The 26,581-nt window shown below is 38.8% G+C and overlaps 2 protein-coding genes across 4 annotated transcripts; both read left to right on the forward strand.

The window, feature by feature from the left end:
- LOC132432708 (zinc finger protein ZFP2-like) lies at positions 1 to 8,660 on the forward strand. Its single transcript, XM_060023450.1, is given in 3 exon segments — positions 1 to 125; positions 5,154 to 5,632; positions 5,634 to 8,660. Coding segments are annotated over 2 exon segments (891 nt in total). The 5' UTR covers positions 1 to 125; positions 5,154 to 5,243; the 3' UTR covers positions 6,136 to 8,660.
- LOC132432706 (zinc finger and SCAN domain-containing protein 16) lies at positions 46 to 26,024 on the forward strand. Of its 3 annotated transcripts, none has more exons than XM_060023448.1 (4): positions 46 to 125; positions 13,790 to 14,212; positions 15,200 to 15,338; positions 19,350 to 26,024. In XM_060023448.1, exons 2-4 carry the CDS (start codon positions 13,829 to 13,831, stop codon positions 19,868 to 19,870), a joined length of 1,044 nt encoding a protein of 347 aa, XP_059879431.1. In that variant the 5' UTR covers positions 46 to 125; positions 13,790 to 13,828; the 3' UTR covers positions 19,871 to 26,024. The 3 variants fall into 3 exon arrangements, with proteins under 3 accessions (XP_059879431.1, XP_059879430.1, XP_069397196.1); XM_060023447.1 differs by lacking the exon at positions 46 to 125 and adding an exon at positions 13,127 to 13,166 and having other exon boundaries at positions 13,746 to 14,212; XM_069541095.1 differs by lacking the exons at positions 46 to 125; positions 19,350 to 26,024 and adding an exon at positions 13,127 to 13,166 and having other exon boundaries at positions 13,746 to 14,212; positions 15,200 to 15,352.
- The last annotated feature ends 557 nt before the right edge of the window (positions 26,025 to 26,581 follow it).

Here is a 26,581-nt window from a genome sequence, read left to right on the forward strand (position 1 = left end):
GGAAGTTCTTTCTGAGACATCAGTACCTCTGGACCCAGCTAAGAAAGCAGCATATCTCCAGCCTCAACCCATGGAGATCCAGCTTAAGGGTGAATCTCAGGACGCTCTACAGCAACAGGATTGTGGTTAGTATTGACACTTAGGTCATATGGCTCGCCTGGAGACCTTAGAATCATTCATCATTCAGCAGATGTATACTGAGTACTTATTATATGCCAGGCACTGTGAAAGGCACTAGGTGTAGTAAGCAAAGTGGACATGATCTTTGTTTTCATGGAGCTTATAATAATCTGATGACAGAGGCATTAAACAAACAACTAAACAAATAAATGTGCCATGATAGATTGTACATGGGGGGAGAGGGATGACAGAGAAGGTGTCTTTGAGGAAATAACATGGTAACTGAATCCTAAAAGTAGAGTAGGAATTAACCAAGTGAATAATAGAGGGGAAAGCATTCCATGCCAAAAGAGCATGTGCAAAAACAAGTGTGAAAGAAATTGGTGGGTTTGAAAGATGGCCAGTGTGACTGGAACGTGGAGAGACAGGCAGAGTAGCAGAGAGAAGATGGTCAGGAACCAGAAAATGGGGGCTTTGTGGGTCCTGTTAAGAAGTCAGTAAATCTTTACCTTTCACTGTGTGTAAGCCTAGCTCTGGGTTCTCTGAGGATCCCTGCCCTAAAGGGGTTGAGTATCCATAAAACGATAGCTGTTGATTTGAGACAGTGAATGATTATGTGCCAAATTGGAGATCAGGTTCTTAGGAGAAGAAATCTACTTCTTCAGGCCCTGGTGGTAGCAGAATGGCTGGGATTTGAACTGGGTCATAAAAAAAACGGGTAGCATTTCATTGGGCAGAGAACATCAGGAAGGCTGTTGCTCATACTTCCTCCTCTTCTAGCTCTCTCTGTCCTGCTACCCTGTTCTTCAGTTCTTCAGTGGAGATTTCTAGTTATTTAGCCCATTTTTTTCCTCCCAGTGCTTCTTTCCTTCCCTGTCCTATCAGGCCCATGACATATTTGGGTTTTGCTAATATGCTCAACATTCTCCCAGCCACCCTCACTGCACTGCCACACACATCACCACCCTGTTGGATTCATAAAACACCACCTGTGACCATACCTTCTCCACTTGCCTGCCAAACCGACTCAGAGCTATTCTTCGAGACTCACCTCAGCTGTCGCCTCCTTCAGGAAGCCTTTCTTGATACTTTCCTACATGTTTGAGTTATGTGATACCTCTTGTGCATACCTGTCACAGCAGTTAGCATATTGTATTTCCACTTCACTTGTCTGAAGCTCCTTCCATTGATTACAGTTGGTCATTCTTAGGAACCAGTTTCTTTTTTAAATGTGAAATGGACATTTTCTTTAATACTAAGATGTTAGTTAAGTTTTCTGACATGTTTTATCAATTTCTGAGGCACGATTCTTACATGTCAGCACCTTTCCTCTGGATTCACTCTTGTTGAAGTTCATCCTTTAATAATCATTTTATTGAGTCATTTGTTGAGACGTGGATGGATCTAGAGACTGTCATACAGAGTGAAGTAAGTCAGAAAGAGAAAAACAAATATTGTATATTAACACATGTATGTGGAACTTAGAAAAATGGTACAGATGAACCGGTTTGCAGGGCAAAAATAGAGACGCAGATGTAGAGAACAAATGTATGGATACCAAAGGGGGAAAGCCGTGGTGGGGGTGTGTGTGTGTGATGAATTGGGAGATTGGGATTGACATGTATACACTGATGTGTATAAAATGGATGACTAATAAGAACCTGCTGTATAAAAAATAAAATAAAATTCAAAAATTAAAATAATAATAATTTTAGCAAGATTCTTTGGGTAGTAGACTTAGCCTTTGCATGTCGGAAAATACCCTTATTTTGCCCTCCTTCCTTTTTAATCATGGTTTAGCTAGTGTAAAATTCTAATTGACAATTTTTTTTCCTCAGCATTTTGAAGATACTACTTCACTGTCTTCTAGCTTCTATTTGCTATTAAAAGGTTACTATCAGTCTTACTGCCTTTTAAATTTTTTTAGGGATTCCATCTTTATCCATTAGTGGCTTTTAGATTTACTCTTAACCTTTATGATCTGAATTTTCATTAAAAAGTGTGTCCTGATAGGGTTTTATTTTTGTTTGTCTTGCTTCATCTGAAAATGCTCTTTTGCTCTAAGATCTCATGTTTTTCTTCAATTCTTGGAAAATTCTCAGCTACTAATTCTTTAAATTGTGCTGCTTTTAAAATTCCTTATATTATTTTCTTCTGGAACTCCCAGAATACACTGATTAGAACCTACTTATCAATCTATTCATTTAGCCACTTTTTCACATATTTTATGTCTTTGTCTCTCTGTGGTACATCCTAGTGGATTCCTCTTCTGTTATCTTTGAGTTTATTCTGTCTCTAGTTTATCCACTTCTAAAATTTCTATTTAGTTTTTATACCACATATCTTTGTTTCATTTTTGCTTATTTTATTTCATAATTCCATGCTTATTTGCCATGGATGGTATGTCATCATTTAGCTCTTTTAGGTATCTTTATTCTACTAATTTTTCAGGATTTTTGATGAAAATAACTTCATCTGGATTGAATTCATGTTCCAATTGACTTTGTGAACCATCTTTCTTAGTGTTCCATTCATTCTGAAATTTTCTTATCTAGGCTCACTTTGAGTTCTTTCTGATCTGTTTAACATCGTCTGCTTCCATGTTTAGCTATTCTGTTGTTACTGTTACCTGGCCCCCTGGAAGCAGGTTTTAGGGCTCCTGTTTCATGTCATACACAAATATCACCAGTGTAGTCACAGGCTTCCAGGTGGCTTGACATGGTTCTTGGTCAGAGTTGTATCTTTCTCTGTATGTGTCTGTGTGCTTGTGTATGTGTGTACCTGCGTGTCCCACCCAGCCTCTGGCATCAAGCAGTGAGCTGGTGCTACTCCTTTCAGGAAGTAATTTTAGGTCCCCATTTTCCTCTGGGACTAAGATTTCAGTCACTCTCTGGGGCCCAGCAGACCCACAGCTTCAACTGTAGCCACCGTGTGTATTTTTGTTTCCATTCTGGTCTGCAGAGATGTTTATCTTACTTTTTAGCACAGATGGGTTTTTAGATTTATTTTTATTTTTTACTCAGTGTATTTAGAGCTGAAGTGTGAACTCATGGCGCCATCCTGCCTAGAAGTATACCATTTTCCCCAACCTTTTTTAAATTTATTTATTTATTTATTTTAGGCTGTCTTGGGTCTTCGTTTCTGTGCGAGGGCTTTCTCCAGTTGCGGCGAGCGGGGGCCACTCTTCATCGCGGTACGCGGGCCTCTCACTGTCGCGGCCTCTCTTGTTGAGGAGCGCAGGCTCCAGACGCGCAGGCTCAGTAGTTGTGGCTCACGGGCCTAGTTGCTCCGCGGCATGTGGGATCTTCCCAGACCAGGGCTCGAACCCGTGTCCCCTGCATTAGCAGGCAGATTCTCAACCACTGCGCCACCAGGGAAGCCCCCAACCTTTTTTAGACAGTTAGAAATTGAGTTTCTGTGCTGTACTTTATTATATTAATCCATAAATTTTTTTCTCATGCTGATACGGATTTTAGTTCTATTATATGTGCAATGCTGCTTTGTAACCCATCTGCAGTAGCCATTTTTTATTTGCTAATGGCTCTAAAAGACTATGTTCTTGCATAAATGCATCTCTTTGTGTAATTTGCCTTTAACTTCTACACAGATATATCTAATGTAACTGTAACATAAATTAAAGTTTTAAAGCACCTAAATACTTTAAGATAACCTTATATAAACCACTAACAATGAGGGTTTTTTACCATAGTGGCAAGCTGGTTTGGTGAGGAAATTATTGCAGGTTCCTGTCCTAAAAGGAAACCCCGAGGAAAGGCTTCTCTCACTCTTGGCAACATTCTTTCTCAGCTCTGCCTTATCTCTGGGTTTCTGCCCTTCACAGAATGGGAGCTCCAGGACCCAGAAGTGGCTGTCACTTTTCTCAGGCAGACTGCCAGTGAGCTTCTTCCCTCATCCACACTCTCAGAAGTCTGGAATGTGCTGTTTGACCATGGCTCCTTCTCACCCCTCATCCCAGAGTCTCTTTAGGCAACGCATTTTGGCACAGTCAGCCCAGTGCTTCTGCTTAGAGTTAGGTCTGACTTGTACTACATCGTAGATCTTCAACTGGCTCCATAGTAGTCTTTCCCTTTTTTCTCCCATTTAATATCTTTTATAACACAAAGCAAACCACTTTTCCCTGCACTATTTCTACATGGTTATAAATTCTGCCCTTTACTCTGGGTCCTAAAAATGTGATTACTTCAGGGAGAACATGGCTTGAATGGGACAATCTCACTTTTTCTCAGAAACTGTTGATCATTGAGGAAGTGGCCACATCTCCCACCCTGGAAGAGTGGGGGGTGTCGGGACTCTGCTCAAAGGAACCTCTGTAGGAAAGAAAGGCAGAGGAATTATGGAATCATGCTTTCCTTGGATGAGGTCAGATGGGAGTCTAGGGTCTGCTAAAGAACCTTCTCTGTGCTAGTACTGGTTTCCTGGGAAATCTCGAATGATCCACAGAATGTAGCTTCAGGTTTGACAGATTTCCAGTGTTCTTTGCAAGAAGAGTAGTAATGTCTCTGGGAGCTAAAGCAATTTCTGTCTGTCCCCACATGAGAACATCCTCTTTTACCCCCTGTGTCTAGACTCTAATCTCTTTGTCCTGCCTGTTTACAAACGTGATACTTCTCTGTGGCTGATCCTAGAGGCCTTCAGAGCAACCTGCACAGAACTGTTTCATGACTCCCAACTTGGTACCTGCCACTGTCAGCTTCCTGTTTCATTTTGTTCCTCCCACAGTTTCTGTTCTTTCATCCCTCTCTACTCAACTTTTGGCCTTCCTGTTGAACCCATTCTTATCTTAGGTCTTCTTCTGTTGTTTATGATGCTTGTTCATTGGACCATTCTTAATCCTCCCTGATTTTTCTCCACTGTTTTCTTGAATCACCCCCTCCCAGTCCAGCCACTGCTAGTCCTCTCTTCTTTTGTCATCTCCCAATTTCCTCCTCAAACGTTGTAAAACCATTTTGTTGGTATATTGAAGCTGTGTACTTCTAGTATAAGTGTTTCATTTTATTTCCTGTATATTTCAGTGATATTTGAATACTGTATTTTTTATTTCGGATGATGTGATACGAATTGAGAAAGAAGAATTGGTTCAAAAGCAGGAGCTTACTGTAGATATGGAATCCCAAGAAAAGTTATCAGACCAAATCAATGGAGAGGCTCTTGAATGTGGAGAAACCCAAGAACATGAAGGATGGACAGAAAGGTATCAGAGAAACACTTCAAATGACAGAAGATATAAATGTGATGAATGTGGAAAAAGATTCTCTCAAAACTCAAGCCTCATTAGACATAAAAGAATCCACACTGGAGAGAGACCCTGTTCATGTAATGTATGTGGCAAAACTTTCATTCAGAGCTCACAACTTACTGACCATCAGAGAATACATAGCCAATTAAAATCGTATCAGTGTGATGAGTGTGGAAAAGCCTTTTATTACAGTTTACACCTTGTTCAGCATCAAAGGACCCACACTGGAGAAAAACCTTTCCAATGTGATGAGTGTGAAAGCTTTTCATTACAGCTCAGGCCTTATTCAACTCCAAAGGACCCACACAGGAGAGAAACCATTCCAGTGTAATGACTGCGGAAAAGCTTTCTCTCTGAGCTCACATCTGATACAACATCAGAGAGTCCATACTGGACAGAAGCCATACCAGTGTAGTGAGTGTGGGAAAAGCTTCAGTCAGAGTTCAGGCCTCTTCCGTCACCAGAGAATCCACAGTGGGGAGAAACCAGATGAATGTGATGAGTGTGGAAAGACTTTCAGTCATAGTTCAGCTCTTGTTGGGCACGAGCGAATACACAGTGAAGAGAGGCCCTATGAGTGTTATGTGTGTGGGAAAGCTTTCAGCTATAGCTCACATCTTCTGGGACACCGAAGAATCCACACTGGAGAGAAGGCCTATGAATGCGATGTGTGTGGAAAAGCTTTCCGGCAGAGCTCACACTTCATTGTACATCAGCGAATCCACACTGGAGAGAAGCCCTGGCGATGTCAAGAGTGATGTAGAATTTTCCGTCTATGCTCATTCCTGTGGGACATCAGAAAAGCACAGCTAGATGTAGGGAACTCTGTGATCCTATTGCAATTTCAGCTGTCATTTGAAAATACTTATAGAGGCTGAAATAGGCAGACACCTGACAGCTTACCAAGCAAGACATTGTGATGTTCTGCCACTAAGCACATCATGTGATGTACTGGGACTTTGGAAGGGCTCATTCCATATTCTCAAACTTTTCTTCTCTGAAGCAAGTGGCTCAGGCTATCTAAATGGTCTGTTAGACAATAAACAAGATTTTAGAGATTACTACTGTTTCTTTTCCCTTTCCCTTTTTATTCTCCCGTTTTCTTTGGAGTTGGAATAATAATCTTGTCTAAAGTGTGAATTTAGAATTAACATCTGATCTGCATTTTTTCTAAAAACCATGAATTTTTGCTTAGCTTGATAAAATACATTAACCAATCAATTACCTACACTAAAACATTGTGCAATACAAAAGCCATTTTGTAATATTGGAATGAACTATGATTTGCACGGGTAGGATGTGTTAGTGGCAGTAGAGCAAGAAGATTTACCATGCAATTTCCCAGTGACCTTTCACATCTTAAACCAGAGAGGGCAAACAGGCCAATGGGCTGTAGTTGGCCTGCACATGCATTTTTCTCACAAAGTGTTTTTGTTTTTTTGGTGATATAAAATTATTGCAACTACTTAAGTTCACATAAAGTCTGACTTTCCAGATTCTCTTACAAAAATGCATGATGTGGCAACCCTGAGCACCACATTCCCATGTGGGAACAACTGACTGGAGCTGATTATCACTGTTGTCTAGTTGGACATGGTCCCCACTGCCACACAGATTCCTACTGTGTTATATCCCCCCCTTAATTCATTTTGTCTGTGTGAACCCTGCCCCTGCCCTAAGGGTTTCTCAGAGAGGCTTCAGGGCTCTAGGTCTCTCACCACTGAAACGGCTTCATTTTAATTTGTTTTAAATATTGGCCTCTAAATAAGATTTCTCTGAAGAAAGGGTTTTCTGCTAGCAACAGTTTGAAGATTTAGATTAAATAATAAATTCTAAAATGTAACTTTTGAGCACCTGAAGGTAGAGGAAAGCCACTTTAAAATTTTCTTTAGATAGAATGTATAGGTAATCTATTGAAAGTCAATTATAATAGCTTCTAACCAAATTCTTAGAGACCAGTTAATCAGGTGAGATGAAAAACATAAAAACACATGAAGACATTAAGTGAACATTAATGTTGACATTAAGTGAATGTTGACATTAATGTTGTGACAATAATGAACATTAATGTTGACATTAAGTGAACATTAATGTTGACATTAAGTCAACATTAAGTGAAAAATTGAAAAAATGCAAGGCCAAAAGCAGAGACCATTTGGGAAAGAGAACCGTTGAAATGTGAAACATTCAGTAATAGGAGCAGTTGTGGGAAAACAGTGGGATGAGGCCTTAATGGGAGAGTAGGCAGAAGTGAAAAGAAAAAGCAGCTAAGAAATGGAAAGATGGGGATAAACTCTACGAGAGGAAGAAAGCGAAGAGAAGTTAGGGAGAAAAGGGAAAGACCAGAGATGCCAGAAAAACAAACTTCAAAGAGGAAATGGAAGCAAAATTAGTGAAAACATAATAAATGAAAAAGCAACCTTTAAAGAAACATGAAGGGGAGGTTGAGGGTTTGTAGAGGCTAGAGCCCATGTTTTGATCGTTAACCTCCCAGTGACTTCAGAGTAATAATCAACCCTTTATTTCTATGCCATGTAGGCCAAATCCCTCATATGAAAGATCCTAACCCAAACCTGAGTTCACTACTCTATTTACCACTCAGGATCCTGGTCCTGCACGGGTCTCTGAGTGTTGAGACACAGGACGCCCCTCTTTACCACTCTAAGCCCCAAATTGTTGAACTCTGCTCAGCCTGAACTCTACCTTCTTAGCAAAACCAAACAAGCAGAAGGATTCTCCTGAGGAGCAATAATATATTCTTGGCCTCTCTCTGCGAGGCATGTGGCTTGCCTGTTCCACTAAAGAGGAAAAAGCATGATGTTGTGAGATAGTAATATCCATTATAAATTAAATAATGATATATGCAAAAGGAAAAGCCCTTTGCAAAGTATAACAGTAATAGCTACCGTCTGTTGAACCCGTGTCCCACACACTATACCAAGCACCTTATTATCAATATATATCTCATGTAAACTTTCCACCTCTTCTATAAGCACTATTTATTATATCTCAATGTCTATATATAATTTATTCTTATGAAAAGCTTGTAATAAAATGAAAAGTTTTTATTATATTAAAATGTTAAATAGCCTGTTAAAGTGCTTTTAGAATAAAATCACACAACTATGTAAAACAGATTAAAAATATCAAAAATTGGAAGGGAATGACAACAAAATATCAATAGTGACTGTATTTAGGTGATGAAAATGGAACTATTCTCTTCTTTTCTTTCTACTTGTCTTATATTCCAAATGGAAAATTTAGAATTTATCCTACACATGTAATAAATACTTTTAAAAAATTAAAATGCTACAGAATTTTCTGAGCCTTTCTGGAGATGATTCTTTGATAGTTTTTTCAATTATTTCCTTTAGGATTGATTTTTTTAGATTTTTCTACTTCTTGAATGAATTTCGGAACTAATGGTTTTTTCCCAGAAAACGATCAATTTCATTAAGATTTTTAAAAATTTTGGTAGCATACTTACCTCATCTGCTATTATTTGTCATTGATAACTTAATTTTCTTCTCTCACTTGGATTTACCATAGGTTTGTTGTTTTTATGGGCTCATTTACAAAGATTTCATTCTTGGATTTAGTTATTAACATGACTTTTTCTATTTTTAATTCATTTACTTTTATTTTTCTTTTCTAACCTTTTCCTTGGGAATTTCTCATTCTTTTTCTGATTTCTTCAGTTGAATTCTTAGTTCATTTATTTTCTCTCTGTTGAAATAATGAAAGCAAGTGAGTATATACATCTACCAAGTGCTGATATTTTTTTAAATTGTCCACTAGTGTTTTTTCTGGGTTTTTGTTTTGCTTTGCTTTGTTTCTTGGTAGTTTTGGAAGACATAACCAGAGGGGGAGAAGGGAGGACTCTCCTTGTCATACATAGACTGTCTGCTTATGCCTTAGTAAAGAGGTCAGAGAGGCTTTATCCAAGTAGAGGAAGGACATACCTAAGCCAAGGGCAGAGCCAGGATTTTAACAGGATCTGTGACAGTGGTTGGAAGCCTCATTTTGTCTGGTGTTCAACCACTCAAGTTACCCAGCTGGTGCTCCAAGGCGCTGGTGTGTTGATTCTCTGAAGTTGACGAGTGACTGAAGCCAGGGGTACCTGAAGAATACTCTGGGCTACGCAGTATGTTCACGGCCTCTAGCAAGGTTTGTGTTTGAAAACCTGATAAGAGAATTTGATACAACAAGGCACTAAATAAGGAGGGAGAAACATGCTAATAGTACACCGTGCACTAAAGGGGGAACAGGAAATAGTTAAGCATTTTCTAGATGTTTTACTTGCTCAGTTGGCTATGAGGGACATATTATGCCAGTCAAGGGAAAGGGCTTTGGCTTTCCATCATGTAATTCTAGTGAAAGAAGAACAGGGGGTATCCTTTGTCTAAATGTTTCTCCCCAGAGAGGAGAGTTTTCTAAAGCTTACATGAAAGTCACTCATTTCTACGCTTTCTAAATGTTCCACCCATGTTTACTTGATCACTTATATTTGCCTGAAGCACAGGGAAGTTAGATCTGATTTTCATCTTAAAGGAGTTATACTCTTTTGCAGGATGACTTGTCAGGCAAAGAATTTCAGAGAGAGAAAAGAGATATTGATGGCATTCTCCAAACAGGAAAATTGTTTGTAAGTTGTGAAGAATAAATAGGGTTTAAAAGCAATTATCTTTTTCTATTTATACCAGTATTAAGTTTTTATAAAAATTAAACCTTAACAGAAATATATAATGTATAAAATGCAAGTTCTCTGTAAGTTTACCCCAAGTGATAATCACTGAGAACACATTTAAGATGATTATTTTACAAAAATGATCATATCATACTGTTTTGTAACTTACTTTTTTTACTCAGTATGTCTTTGGCATCTTATAGTTTTTAGTTTTAAAAATGATCAGGGTATAAGGGCTTCCCTGCTGGCACAGTGGTTAAGAATCTGCCTGCCAATGCAGAAGACGTGGGTTCGAGCCCTGGTCCAGGAAAATCCCACAGGCTGCGAGACAACTAAGCCCGTGTGACACAACTACTGAGCCTGCGCTCTAGAGCCCATGAGCCACAACTACTGAAGTCCACATGCCTAGAACCTGTGCTCCCAACAAGAGAATCCACCACAGTGAGAAGCCTGCACACCAAAACGAAGAGTAGCCCCGGCTCACCACAAGCAGAGAAAAGCCCACGTGCAGCAATGAAGACCCAACGCAGCCAAATAAATAAAATAAAATTTTTTAAAAAGTGATTGGGTATATAGAAATTTAAATTCCCAAATGCTGGATATTCAAGTTTCCCCATTTAAATAAAAAATGTCTCTTTGTACACATTTTCAAACATTTGTATAAGTATTTTATATGGATAATTCAAAGAAGCTAAGTTGCTGGATCAAGAAGTACAGACATTAATTTTAAGATGTCTTCCAAAAATATACAACTAACAGTGCCTCTATTTCCACACACTTTCTAATATTGAATATTATCGATTTTTTTGTCTTTAGTAATGGAAAAGAATTTTTAAATCTCATTATTGTTTTAATGTAAATTCTTTAAGTAGTAAATATGAATACTTTTTAACAGTCATTTTTGTCTATCAATATTTGTGTTCTATAAATGCCAACTTAGGTCCTTTGCCAATTTTTCTACTGGCCTGTTCACGTTTTTCTTTTCTTTTTTTTTTTCAAGAGGTCTTTGCTTATTAGGAAAATCAGCCCTGTGTCTTTGAGATGTGTGGTATATTTTACTCTGAGCTTATATTTTAGGTGGTTTTTTTTTTCATTCAAAAATCCTAAACTTTTCCATCACCAGTTCCGTTTATCTTTCTCTTCATGGCTTTTCAGTTATGTCTTTAGGGTTTTTTATGTCACACTTAGAAAGTCCCTCCCCACTCCAAGGTAGCAATAGCTTCACATTTACAAGTCTATGTTAACACAGCAGCCAGAAAAATCTTTTCAATGCCTAAGTCTGATTAAGCTACTCCTCTGCTCAGAAATTCTGAACGGCTTTTCATCTTGGAGTACAAAACAATATCCTCGCACTCATGCAAGACCTTCATCTCTCTCTCTCTCTACTCCCAACACCCTTTGCTCCTTCAGCTCCAGACACATAAGTCTTCTTCCTGTTCTTTGATTATTTAAAATACTCTCCATTCCAAGCCTCTGCATTTTCTATCCCTCTCCCAGAAACCCCTTTACCCCTAAGGGCCCACTCACTCATCTCCCTCAATCTTTGCTCAAGTCAATGTACTAGTGAGGTCCTCAATGACCACCCTATTAAAAGTGCATTACTCCTGGGCTTCCCTGGTGGCGCGGTGGTTGAGAGTCCGCCTGCCGATGCAGGAGACACGAATTCTGTGCCCCGGTCCGGGAAGATCCCACATGCCGCGGAGTGGCTGGGCCCGTGAGCCATGGCCGCTGAGCCTCTCCGTCTGGAGCCTGTGGCCCGCGATGGGAGAGGCCACAGCAGTGAGAGGCCCGCGTACCGCAAAAAAAAATTGCATTACTCCTTCATTGTCATCCCAAACTCCATATTTTCTTTATTTTCTCCTGAGCACTAACAACCACCATCTGATACACTATATATTTTTCTTGTTTGTTTATTGCCTGCCTCCCTACCCCCACCCTCCACACACACACACACTTAGAAGTTTTATGAAGGCACGGGCATTGTTCTACTTTAAACTACTTCCAGCTTCTAGAACAGTGCCTGGCACAGTAGGTGAATAATCAATATTTGTGAAAGAAAGAGAAAGGAGAAAAAAAAACTAAGCTTTTCTTACCCATCAGCTTGGCAAAGATCAAAATATTTCATAACATTGCGTTGGCAAGTATAGGTAAACGTCACAGATGCGTTCTATGATTAGTAATTTGGCACTAAGAAAAGTACAAATGCCCCTACTCTGTGCTCTAGTAAATCTTTTTCTAGGAATATATACTATGGGTATATCCTTACACACAAGAAATTATGATGTTCAGAGTAATTTATTGCAGCATTGTTTGAAAAATAAAAGAATAGAAACAACCTACTTGACCATCAATAGTGTAATTATTAATAAATTATGGCATAACTGAATACTATGTGATTATTCTTTTTAAAAAAGAGCAAGATGGAAGAAGCCCTTTATGTACAATCTCCAAAATCAATTAGTAGGAGGGAAAAAAAAAATCAAGTTGCAGAACTGTTACCATTTGTGTATGGGTGTATTTGGGGGTGAGGGTGAGGGAATCTAAACCTGCGTAATATACCTATGGAATGATATAGCATATGTCACGAAAAATGGTTGTCAAATCTAGATGCGGGGGCCAGTTATCCTTTTCTTTTCTAATCTTTTTTATTGAAGTTTACTTAATTTACAGTGTTGTGTTAGTTTCGAGTGTACAGCAGAGTGATTCAGTTATACCTATATTCTTCTTAGATTCTTTTCCACTATAGTTTATAATTCTTTTTAAACACTGAACCATGTGAATGCATTACATACCCATATTACTTATTTAATAATTAAGTGGGGGAAGAAAATCTTGAGAGGGAAAAAGTTTTTTTTTTAAGAGCAAAAAAAAACAGCTTGCGGGCGCCTAAGTCCCATCAGTTCAATGTACAGGAACCGGGCCGCCCGCGGGTTAGAGCTGAGGGTGGGCAGCCCGGCGGACGCCACCGAGGCGAGGCTTCCTAGAGCGGCCCGGAAGTGCCCTGCTGACAGCGACCCAGCGCCGATTGGTCGGTTTGAGTCTGACCTTTGTTCGGGCCGCCCAAAAGACGCTAGCTGTCGCACCTGTACCTCTCGGCGCGAGGTGAGTCTCTCCCGGCTCCTGGGTGGAGGAGGGGGCAGGGCATAGTCGTGGTCTAAAGCAACTGTCTCCCCACACCTCCCCCTCACAGGCTGTCCCCTCCCTCCAGACATAGCTACGAGAGAGGACTTGGGCCGACATCCCGGGAGAACGGAGCGAAAGGGAACACTGGTTACGAGTTGCTCTGCGAGGGCATTCATCCTAACCCCCTTTCTGAGTTGGCGCATGTACCCCACAACCACTGCATCCTAGGGACCCGTACATCTCAGGTTGTGGAATGAAAGAGGCTTTTAACAACGCTATTAACACTTAGCGTTTATTTAGTGCTTGCTCTCAGGCCAAGGACTTCGCATACTTATTTAATCTACACGTCGACCCTATGAGAAACACGAGAATTTTTACAGATGAGGAGCTAGTAACTTGCTCTAAATTACACAACAGCCCAGATTCAAATGCATGCTCCTGCTTCAGTGTTCTTATTTACAGCCTCCTGTCAGACTGTTTTCTCTACTCAGTTCTGGTTGCTTCCCTTTATCAGTGTTTATGTTCACAGCAGCTTTTGTCATTTCTCTATGGTAACAGATTTTTCTCTGAGACAAGATTCTAAGAGATTCTCCTTGAATCAGTTCCAGATAGAGGATTAATCTCCCGAAAAACAGCCCAGAATGGCCACATCCCTGGAACCTGAGGAACAAAAAGGACTTTTAATAGTTAAGGCAGACCATTATGGGGGACAGGACTCCATCTCACAAAAGTACAGTCCTCACAGAAGGGAACTCTTCAGGCAGCACTTCAGGAAGCTCTGCTATCAGGATGCACCTGGACCCCGTGAAGCTCTTACCCAGCTCTGGGAGCTTTGCCACCAGTGGCTGAGGCCAGAATGCCACACAAAGGAGCAGATTTTAGACCTGCTGGTGCTTGAACAGTTCCTGAGCATTCTCCCTAGGGACCTGCAAGCATGGGTGCAGGCACACCATCCAGAGACTGGAGAGGAGGCGGTGACTGTGCTGGAGGATCTGGAGAGAGAGCTTGATGAACCTCGAAAGCAGGTGGGAAGGGGGCGGTCATTTGGCTGTGAGAGAGCAGGGTTTAGACCAAGCCAAAGCAAAAAGCATATGAAAGAACACCTGAAGGTATTTAATATGTTACCCTAGAGAAGAACAAGGCTTAGGGACTGACTGCCAGTGTCAAATAACTGAAGTGTGACTGATTAAAAAGAGACACTAGACTGATTCTATGTCAGTTTGGAAGGCTAGGATCAGTGAGAAGCTGTAGGAAGGCATAAAGGTATCAGGAAAACAATTTTCTAACATTCATGGTTACCTATACGTAACATAGGCTACCTTGTAATAAAAACTCCCCTTCAAGGTTTGGTTCAAGTAGATAATAAGGATAATACAGAACAGCATGGTCTAATTGTGACCCATTCACATTTAATACATGTAATTAAATATACATTTAATATATGGTAATTAAATATAATGTGAGCCCTATATGTGATTTAAATTTTTAGTAGCCACATTTGTGAAATTAAATACATTTCATTTAACCAAAAATATGTAATCAATATTAAACATGAGGTATTTTACATTTTTTAATTTCAGTTTTCAATATTTGAATGTATTTTACACTTCACATATCTCAATTTGTATTAGCCACATTTCAAGTGCTCAGTAACCACATCTGGCTAGTGGCTATCATATTGGACCACATGGTTATAGAAGAAATGCCCCATTTGGTGGAAGTTGGGTTCGATGATCTTTAAGGTACCTTTCAAGTCCCCAGACTCTGATTCTGGACCTCTGCAGATCACTGTTAGAGGCACCGAATTTTATTCTCCAGTGTCCTGAACTGTACAAATTAGACTGTGTCTCTTCATTTTTAGTCATTATTGCCATTTGCAGTTGCATCAGAATTTGTCCTCTTTTCCATGGCCTTGGTCCCTGGCACATGCTTCTTTTGATCTTTCTCTGAAGTTCTTTCCGTTCTTTCACAAAATCTACCTTGCAAGCCCAATCATACTTCATTGTTCCCAGGTCCCAGCCAATTCAGAAAGACAGGACACACTTTTGGACACGTTGGCCCCCTTGAGAAGGCCACATGAGTCACTGACTATCCAGCTCCATCCCAAGAAGACCCAGCAGGAGCAGGAATCTGGGGAGCCCCAAAGGACTGGTAAGGAGCAGTAGTCTGTGTTTATGAGGGAAGAGCTTGCTCCTTAGGTTACAGAGGAGCTTTCTCTTTCATCTTCTCCCTTTTAAGTTTTCCTGCTTGTCCTTCACCTCACTGTGGAAGATCTTATCTCCCTTCCTACCCTTGCCCTATCATGGAAAGAACTGTATTTCAGTTTTTCATTACACTTAAAAGCTGCTATTTGGCCCAAGGGGTGGGGGAGGAGTTCACCAAATGTAATCAATGCTACTAATAGAACACAAGATGAGGACTGATAAGAGTCCTTTGAGTTTGGTATTTAGAAGTTAATGAGTCTTACCAAGAGTATCAGGAGGCAGAAGCTGAAAGAGTCAGACTATTTTAATAAGCTTTAGTAAGCTTAACTCTGTGGAATCCTCACCTCTTTTCTGTGAGAAGCCGTATAAGTTTCTCTCCTCACCTTTCAGAGAAGATAGGACACGCACTTATAAAATAGGTCGCAATAATAATTTAACGTGTCTATTGTGCTAAATTGTATTGCAGAGAACACGGAGAATTATTATTATTATGACTAATGGCTTATCTATGCAAAACTTTAAATTCTAGATATCTTTCCTTCTGTTTTTTTTTAATACTTCTGGACCAGTTTCACTCTGCTTCCCGTTAATGTAAGTCCAGAAAATTACACACTTCCTATACCTGAAATTATAGAGGTTTACACATGTGCTGCTACCAAAATAACCTTTCAAGGGAATACTATACAGTTAAAATGTGAATTGTATTTTCTTAAGCTAATCTACCAAAAGATACCTCATGAAATCTAGCTATCCTTGAGGCCTATGACTTCTTAGGGAAGTCTACTTTGTCTGCATTGAACAGTATTAATATGACTTTTTTCTTAGGTACAGCCCTGGCAATCTTACACAGTTTTTATCTGTGTTCCCACTACCACTATACTCCCCGCCAAAAAACAGACAAACAAAAAACAAAACCATCAAAGCAAAACCAAAGGAAAAAAAGAAAAAAACCCTGCAGAAATCACAACAAATACATTTGAAGAAATGCCTCTCAACTTTATTAAAAGAATGTAACATCTGGTCCAAATCCTCATTTTACAGTTAAACAGATATACCCACAGTGATTGTGACTTTTCCAAGTTTCCATAAGGAGTTAGAGGGAAAGCTGGGGCTCCTGTCTACTAGTAGAACAATTTTTTAAAACCATCATGATAATATACCAAAAAGCCAGTGTCTTTTAAAATAAATTTATTGTTAAATAGAGAGACTTTTTTATGCAATATCTCATTTTAAAATTTTCATTGTATCTTTCAGCAAGATTATTAGTATTAGCCGTTGGCTAGGGTAATGGGACTCGTCTCTGTAAACATACCTGGAAATTATAATAGTGGTCACTTAATACAGAATTATCTTCACATATGAGAGAACTTGGAGAACCGAGTGTTTTGCAGTTCTTTGTAGCACATTGTCAGGTATTTCAAAGGGAATTTTTGGATGTTCTGTTAACCCACAACTCTGACTCTGTGGTAGCAGTAAGTGATTGTCTACTTAACTCTGTTCCAGTTTCACTTCAGTCAGCATTTAACCTTGTTCTTTCCCTCTAGACTGTCAAGCAAGTTGTACATATGGTAATCAAATGGTCTTTATGGACATAGCCTCATCTCAGTGACGAGCAGGACTGGGCTTACCTGGAATGTAACTGATAGGGACTCTTGGATATGCCAAAATAAAATTGGAAGAATGGCCTTGGCAGAAGATGCTAAAATGAAATACTCCTAATTTTGTCAGTTCTGAAACAAGATCTCCTAGAATCCTATTAGCCTGGGAATAGCTGGCACTTGGAAGAGATACATAAAGCCCTGAAACTCCAGTTGGCCAAGTAGACTGCAGGTCCCTGAGATGAGAAAAGTTCCCATTTGACAGTTTCCATACAATTTTCTTTATGTTGTTCAATTGCAGATGTAAGGGAGAGGGTTGTAATTTGAATTGCTGAACAAGGAAAACTGACCCTGTATTTAAAAAAAAAAAAATCTTTTCAAGTCCTGGTGAGGGATTTTTCTCCAGACTTCTCCTGAAGTTGTAGGAGAGAGACTCATCCTAAGGACTGGTAGATTCCCCTGAAGGTGGTAAACTGACCATAAGTGCCAACTCTTTGTATCCTTTTTTAAAAGATATTCATCTTCATCAGTAAGCCACCGAAAACCAACCATCAGTGACTCCAGTATGTAAAAGAAGCTGTTGAGCCAATATGTTGATGTTTGAAAACACTTTTCTTAATGGTATGGGGGTGTCTCTGATTTCTATGATTTGCTTAATGATCATTAACCTACTAACTTAGCAGTACTTCTGCCACACGCTATACTTTTACACATGCTTTATCATACATTTCGTCATCTGATCAAACTATAGGAAAGGAGGAGGGCACAGAGGTGATAAGGAAACCAAAATGGTTATAATCTGCCAACATTTAAATAATTTTAAAAGCAAAGCCAGGACTGATATCTGGACTTTCTGGCTCTAATCCAGTCCTTGTAATTTCTAGCCTGAGATAATATGGTATTTAGATTCCAAAACAATATCACTTTAGAGCAAATAACCAAACTTCAAGAAATTTATTGCCTGATTAAAAAAAATATATTGTAAGGAGGATGGTAAGATTTGAGGAAGATTTGGTAGGATGGGGACACTGTGATGACAATGAAGAATGGGGTTCATGGCGCTCAGTCCGGAGCCAGTGTTTTCCATACCCAGCCCAGGAACTGAAATGTTCTAGTAGCTCTTGCTGCTTCTTCCATCATACCGAGTGAACCACTGAAAACAATCATTTAATCACATATAACTATATGTGATTAAATGATTGTTCTACAGTTGGGATTCCTAGGCCTGTTGAGATGGAGGTTTCATCATAACCAAATAGGTGACACCCAGCATTAAGACCAAATAGGTTTATTCCCTCCAAATCATCAAAACACCTATTTTCTTATAGAATTCAACTCAGCAAATATTTATTGAGTACTTGCTATGTGCCAAGTTCTATGCTTAGCTTGGGGTTGAGGATATGGGAATCAGAAAGAGGGAGAGAGCACATCCGATTTAGGAGGTTAGGGAAGACTTCCTGGAGGAGACAGCATTTGAGATGGACCTTGAATAATAGCTAGGCCAGTGGCCCTCAAAGTGCAGTCCCTGGACCAGCAGTGTCTGTCATACCAAGAAGAACAAATTTCAGGGTTCTACTCCAGCCTTATCAAATCAGAAGCTCTGGGGGTAGGTAGCACAGCAATGTTTTGATAAGCCATCCAGATGATTCTGATGCACAATAAAGTTTGAGAACCACCAAGCTAGGGTTTAGACAGGAGGAGATGATAGTGAGGACGTCAGTTTCAGAAAAAGGATTCCACCCAGCACATACACCAGACCATTCACTGTTACTTCCTGCTTAGCTTCCTCCATTTATCCTGACCTGCATGCTCTCTCTGCTTTTAGCTAACTATTATTTATACATACTTCTCTCCTTTAATGGTTCCAACTCACTATATTCCTCTCAGACCCCTGATCCCATTACCTTCTCCAGTCACTTTTACTTGGTTTTGCTCCCACTTACTACCTAGGTTTCAGACCCCTCATGTTTCTCCCAAAATTTTACCTCCCTCCCCATCTGTTTTCTAATCTCCCTGTTTATCCCTCTTAGTTATCCTTGGCATGTGTGTAGTTCCTATTTGCCACTCTGCATTTGCACAGGATTGCCAGGTAACCCCTCATCCACATTTTTGCCTTTTCCTCTCTTCATAATCTATTCACAAATAATGTATCCTGCTATCTTCCTTACTGGCCTCTTCTTTAATTTCTTCCCTATATTGTCAATATATGTTTTGATGGTGCCAAATATCTAATTTTTGCATTGCATGTGACTTTTCATTTTTATAATACATTTTTAACATTTACATGTTCTTTATTCCATAGGCTTTTTGCTTCTTAAACCTAGAATAGGACCTGTTTGTATACTGTTCATTTGTTACAGGTGATAAAACCAAGACTAAGAATGAAGAGTTGTCCCAGAAGGAAGATATACCCAAAGACATGGAATTCCTTGGGAAAATAAACAACAGACTTACCAAAGCTATTCCTCAGTATCCTGAGTCCAAAGATGCTATTGAAAGTGAAGGCAGATTCGAGTGGCAACAGAGGGAAAGAAGACGCTATAAATGTGATGACTGTGGAAAAAGTTTCAGTCATAGCTCAGACCTTAGTAAACACAGGAGAACTCACACTGGAGAGAAGCCCTATAAATGTGACGAATGTGGAAAAGCCTTCATTCAACACTCACATCTCATTGGACATCATAGAGTACACACTGGAGTGAAACCCTATAAATGTAAAGAATGTGGGAAAGATTTCAGCGGGCGCACAGGTCTCATTCAGCATCAGAGAATCCACACAGGTGAAAAACCCTATGAATGTGATGAGTGTGGGAGGCCTTTCCGTGTAAGTTCAGCCCTTATTAGACATCAAAGAATTCATACAGCAAATAAGCTCTACTAATATGGTGGAAGTAACAAAAGTTCTTTAGACACTCAGGCCTAATTAGTTATCAGAGAAATCTGCCTTGGAGACCTTGAGTATCCTGATGTAGGCAAAGCTTCAATCATCATTAAAAATTTCTCTGGCACCAGAGAATTTACCTGAGTAAAATTTCCTTTTATTTCTGAAGTAGTTCAGTTTCTTGGAAGGAACTAAGAGTTATTTCAGAAAGCCTTGTCCACTGCCAGCATTGCTCACTTGCAGCCCCAAATAACCATGTTTCCTGGTCCTGGTTGAAAGATGTGAATTCTGCCTCTCAACTCTGGCTCCTTTTTCCTTGGCCACTCAGTGTATGACTTTAGGCAAGACATTCATATTTTCTCTGCCTTCATTTTCCCATTCTGCAAAGTGCAGATGATATAACAGAAGCCCACCGGGTATGCTGTATTAAGTTAAAATAGATGAAAACTGCTTTTGAAATTAAGAACTAAAACCATACTGTTTTTCCCCATCATTAGTGATATAATGGCCTAAATATCCCTTATCTTAAAGTGGGGAATATAATAATTTTGTGGAATATTTTGCTTTGCCAGTGATAAAAAAATGAGGAAACCACCAGAAAGATAGCAGGCTAAGAAAAACATTAAAATGGAGAGGAAAGCTATAAGTCATCAGTGGGAGCTGCTGGGAAGGGGGATGATGGAGTGTGTTAGGGATCTGTAACTTTGGATAAGTCACTTCTCTTCTGAATCTCAGGTCATTTAAACTGAGGGAGATCGGGAGAGGTTGGTCTAGAACTGCACTGTCAAATATGGCAGCCAGTACCCACATATGGCTATATACATTTAAACTTAACTGAAATAAAGTGGAAAATTCAGTTCCTTGGTGACATTAGCCACATTTCTGCTCAATAGCCACGTGTGGCTGGTAGCTACAATAATGGACAGCACAGATCCAGACCATTTTTTATCACTGCAGAAACTTCTCAAGGACATTGCTGTTCAATCATTGGTAAGGTAACTTCCAGCTTTGGTATGTGATTCTGAGTTCAGGAAGGTAGCAAAAGAGATAGCTGAAGAGGCTGTAATAGCAATAGGAGATAAAATACAAACACCTTAAAACAAAGTAATTTAGTAAAAATAACTCTGTGGTACTTTTTCAGCCTTAGAGTGTATTGTAATTGGAGAAAGATGACTATTAAGTAAATACAATAACCTAATAATCAAAATTGAAAGCTTAACTTACTACCTCATCTCTATAAAAAGAGTGTAATTACCTTTACAAGGTAACATCCCCTGTCAGTTACCCTATACTAATGAGAAACTGGGACTCTCAGGACACTAATACTTTAAGACACAGTGAACAATTTAGTTTTTCTTTTTCTTTTTGGCTTCGGAATGTATTAGCATTTCATGAACGTATTTGCGACAGTTTTACATCACTAGTTTGAGAGTTTTATAGCATGACAGGAATTGTGACCAAAGGCCAACACGTTCAAATTTACAACACCATCAAACTGCCACGAACCACTAATTCTAGGAATAGCCATCACCAAAATGATCAGGAAGTGATCTAATCTCTTACTGAAGACATTAATTACACATACTTGCTTTGAGAGTAGGAAAAGCACCAGAATCATTTTGTGTCTACTACTATTGGAAGGTGACTCTTAAATCATTCTTCATAACACCATAAAGATAAACTGAGTTTTTATATCTTTTGAACATAATGCTCCTTATAAAAAAATAAAAGTAAGTTTACTTTGAATGTATACATCAACTGATACAAATATTTTAAGGCATCAAGTTTCACACTCATACTTGTTTTTTCATTTATCTGAGCACTATTTCAAAACATTTGAAACAAAGGATTTTTTAATGATCATGAAAAGTAAAGTATTAAATCTTTAGTATTAGAAACATCGTTTTCTAAAAAATAAAGTTAGATGCTTAATGAATGATAGCTTTTCCCCCTTTACCTTCAGTCTTGCTAAAAAACTGTCATGTGTAGAAGCTGTTCACAGTCTTTAAAGGGGAAACTCATGTTTCTGATCTTATCCTTGAATTTAGAGACTTCTGCAATGGTAAGAAAGATGATCTTGGCTACCACAACATTAAGTTTACTTAAATGGGTAAAAACGATGACAGACTGATTTTCCTCTAACGTACTCTGTATGATTGAACATTCTATTCAGGTAGTAGTTTTGAATACCTGTTGTGTATAAAGAACTGTTCTAGTCTTAGAGTTGTACACCCTCAAAGTCTGAGTGAAGAGTAGTTTGGAGCACTGAGACTATGCTACCCTTTTTAGTCTGGTGTTGATTCCAAATTGCCACCACAGTGTCCACCATCTGATCTTGACCAGAGGGGCAAGGATAAGAGTCAGGAAGGTACAGAAAGATTTGGGGCCAGAGACAGCCTGGAGTGATAGTGGCAAGAGAAGAAAGTCCAGTGGGACCTGGGATAACTGCTGGCATAAGGCAAAGGGGGCATGAGGTTGAAGGAGATCTAAGTAGTTGTTAGTATTATGAAGGATTAGGCAGTGTCCTAGTAAGTCTGTAGAAACGCACAAAAAATTGGTGAGGATGCAAGCAGTTAGAAAGAGGAGCTCTGAGTTCAATCACAGCCACAGTTATTCGAAAAGAAGGTGTAATATGTTAGACGCCGTAATGAGAACCACTGAGTTCTAGCAGAGAGCCATCCTGGAATGATGGCACCTGCTCGAAAAGAACCCTAAACATGGAAGGCAGTTTCTTAAATAGTTGTGTCAAAAACATATGCATCACTCCTCCCAAATTTTTTGGAGGGTTTTTCTTTTTTTTGGAGGGAGGCAAGAACTTGTAGTTTGTAGTTTTCATGAACAGACAGTGATTTTAAGAGGCATCTAAAGGGAGTACGGGGGCAGTTCTTTCAGATACAGTTGGGGAATGGTGGTTAAACTGGTGATTTTGAATGAGGAGCCAACAGCTATAAAGGGAGGAAACAGATGAGAGTTGGGGTAGGAGAGGATGTCGGAGGTATGCACGGGCCTTGGTGAACAGGGGGGAACAAGATAGAGGAGAAGGGGATGGAACAAAAAGAGAGTGATAAAAAAGGAGCAAGGGTATAGGGAAAGGAACAAAGATAAAATAAGAGATGGTGATAGAGAAAGAAAAGAGTGACAAGTAATTCCAATATTGACATCAATTATAATTGAGACAGTGGTCATATGCCACAGCCATACGAAGGTGAACAGATCAGCTTATCCCAAGGTCGTTGAGTCTTACATGCACAGCACATATTATTTATGTTATCTTTATTGAATGTGTCTACAATCTCATTCTGAGCATGAAATTATTTCTTTATAGTCTAATCAAAAAGTCCATCAACAGTGAAACTGCTAGAAATTTTGAAATGCTTCAAAACAACCTGTTCTCCCCTTAGTAATATCACAAGGCAATTAGACTAAGTTTCTAAAAGAATAGATCTCTCAGTCTTTCTTACTCAAATCCTCTAGAGCACAGTTTCTCAACCTTGGTTTTACTGACATTTTCAGCCAAACAATTTCTTGCTGTGGGGGGCTGTCCTCTGCAGTGTGGGATGTTTAGCAGCATTCCTGGCCTCTACCCTCTAGATACCAGCAGCCCCAACTTGTGGCAAGCAAAAATTTCTTAAGAGATACAAATGTTCCCTGAGGGACAAAATCTCTCCCCCGCCCTGCCAGCCCAGTTGAGAACCACTGCTCTATAGGAAAATAATCTGATTTCCATGACCGTTCCACATCATATACAATAAGATTCAACTTAGAAATGTTATATATGGCCAGCACTTTTAGACCCTTTTACTACCCCACAAAATGATTTTCTAGACCTTCTTCTCTCTATACCGTACTTCTGCTGCTACCCTCTCCTTTGCCCCTTGACCCAACCACAAATAGACACTTTATCCTTGATCTGCACTGTCCAATACATTAGCCACTAGGTACATGTGGCTATCGAGCACTTGAAATGTGGCTACGCAACTGAGGAACTAAATTTTTTCACTTTAATTTAAATTTAAAAACTGATACTCAATTCAGTTATTGGAAAACCTTTAAGTATGTTCGGAGTATTTCGGGTATAGGAATCTATTTTTTCCATTCAAAATTTTATGTAATCTCAATACAGATCAAGTACTTCCAATGAAAATTTAATAACTGAATTGAGATGTGTAGTAAGTATAAACACACTGGATTACAAAGGCTTAGTATGAAAAAGGAATGTAAAATATTTCATTAATAAGATATTATTTTAAAATAATATTTTGGATATACTGGTTTAAATAAAATACATTAAGAATTAATTTCACCTATCTTTTTACATTTTTAATGTGGCTACTAGAAAACTTACATCCACATAGGTGGATCACATTACATTCCTATTAATTGGACAATGATCAAGATCTTCTCACTCTCAGGGTAGGTCCCATTCACTATGTTCCAAACCACCTCAATTCTGTGAGGCTAAGTTCTGTGCTGCCAAGGACTTTTTACCTTTTTCTTCTTATTCATTAATCCAACAGGTATTTACTGAGTGCATGCTATGTGCCACGCCTCTATTTTAGGTATTGGGGATAGAGCAGGATATAACAAGATATTTCCATGTAAGACTGTGAGAAAAATAGTGAATGTTAAAATTAAAGGTATAATGCTGTCCTTTCAGATGGAAGACTATTAGGAAAAAAAAGGCAGGGCATTTCAGGTTAGGTGTGGGGAGGAAGGAAAGAAAAGGGGGAAAAATAGATTGTTACTTTGGGATTACAATTTCATTTCAATTTAATAAGATTTTAAGTTTGGTTTGTTTGGCAAGTCCAATAGCACAGCAATAGGGACTAAAGGTCTTTGGATATGCCATTGCATGAGAGGACTTATTAATGGTTAGACCTGCTTTATGCATTATTTTTAATACACACTTCATAGTATTTACTGCAGAAGTCTCTGGGGAAATTAGCAATGGAACAATTTCTATATGTAAGAACCATAAGTTCCCATGTATGTTGAATTAACCTATTATATATCACCGTAATACTGGGTACAAGGAAGGAAATTTCATTAATCCAGTTATTGTGCCTTTTTGTTTTTCTCTACTCCACTCAGTAGATAGTCTTGGAAAACTCTCCTATAGCCTTAACTTTATCTCAAAGACGTGAAGTGATTACGTGCTTTTGATGTTTTTTGTTTAAAAATAACTTACCTATGAAGAACAATCAACAGATAATTATAAACAAATTCTATTTTACTATCTATATAAAAATACAAACATGAATATGAGGACATCTAAAAATGCAGAAATAGTTATATATTCCATGTATCAATGTATAAAAACATAGCTGGAAGGAAATCCTTTTTCAGAATCAGGAAATAGTGCCTTATCTACTAGGTTAAAATCCTAAACCCTCCAGCAAATGTATAATTCCATATTTTGAACAATTTTAGTATTTCATTGTCACATAAAATATGTAAATAGCTATTCACATTATTGTGGTGATTTGCATATACAATAGGAGTCAGATGGGAAAGAAAATACCATTCTTATTTGTAAAGCAATGACAACACAATAAATCTGGAATCTTTGAAATAATTTTAAGTTAAAACATTTCTTCACCTACTGCATATATTTATAAGTTACGTTAATGTCTAACTCTTACACAAGTTGAGTTTTTTGCATAAACACTTAATGCTACTTTCTAGGCACTCTGTTACTCAAGGGTTGACCTTAAATTCATTTTTCCCCTTGGATCAGTATTCTTGACACCTATGGAAAAGAACATCCTGGCTCCTCCAGAAAGTAGATAAAGCTAAGTCAGAAATAAAGAAGAGATAAACATGACACTCCAATTGGAAAAGTATAAAACCATCACAGTCAGTTTGGCTTCAAATGAAGAGTAAGTACATCAATACCTCCTAGAAAAATCTATGCCATTTCTTACATAAAACCCAAACTACTACCAGGACTTTGAGTTAGTTCAGTGTAGACATTCTACCAGACATAATGTATTTGATAAAGCTTCTAGCTTTTTATCTTCAGACTGGTTTGCTATATTAATTCAAGAGTCTCAGGAATATGAGAAACAATGACAATAATTCAAAATTTTTCATTATCTGTTCTTGGATGTGTCTTCATTTGTCACAACTGTTGGGCTATAATAAAGGAGCTGCTTCTGTCTTTTCGTTAAAAAAAAGAAATCCCTGCTTTTATAAGCCTGTATTACAGTGAAGGAATACAAGACAAATATCGAATAGGAGTAGTGGTATATGGAATATAAATAATGAAATGAAACAGAGTGGCTGAATGACTACTACAAGTAGTCAGAAAAGGCTTTTCTGGAGAGCTGACATTCTAACTGAAATATAAATGTCCAGCCTTGGGAAGTTCTGAAGAAGACCCTGTCAGGCAAAGGGAATTGCTTATGCAGTCTCTACGGTAGGAATGAATCTGATGTGTTTACAGGAAATGAAAGAAAGTCATTGGGTCTAAAGCAGTGGATTAAGGGGAATGTGGTAATAAAATTAGGCTAGAGAGGTGAGCAGGGGCCAGGATATGTATTCTAAGCATGGTGGGACACCATTGGAAGGGAAGGACATGATCTGATTTTTGTTTTTAAAATATTCTGGTCCCTTAAGGAAGCAAGAGTGAGAAAAAAGCAGAAGCAAGGAGACCCGTCAAGAGGCTACTGCAGTAATCCAGATGAGAGAAGGTGGTGGCACCAACCACAG

The sequence above is a fragment of the Delphinus delphis genome, chromosome 10 (assembly GCF_949987515.2).
Source record: "Delphinus delphis chromosome 10, mDelDel1.2, whole genome shotgun sequence".
Lineage (NCBI taxonomy): Eukaryota > Metazoa > Chordata > Mammalia > Artiodactyla > Delphinidae > Delphinus > Delphinus delphis.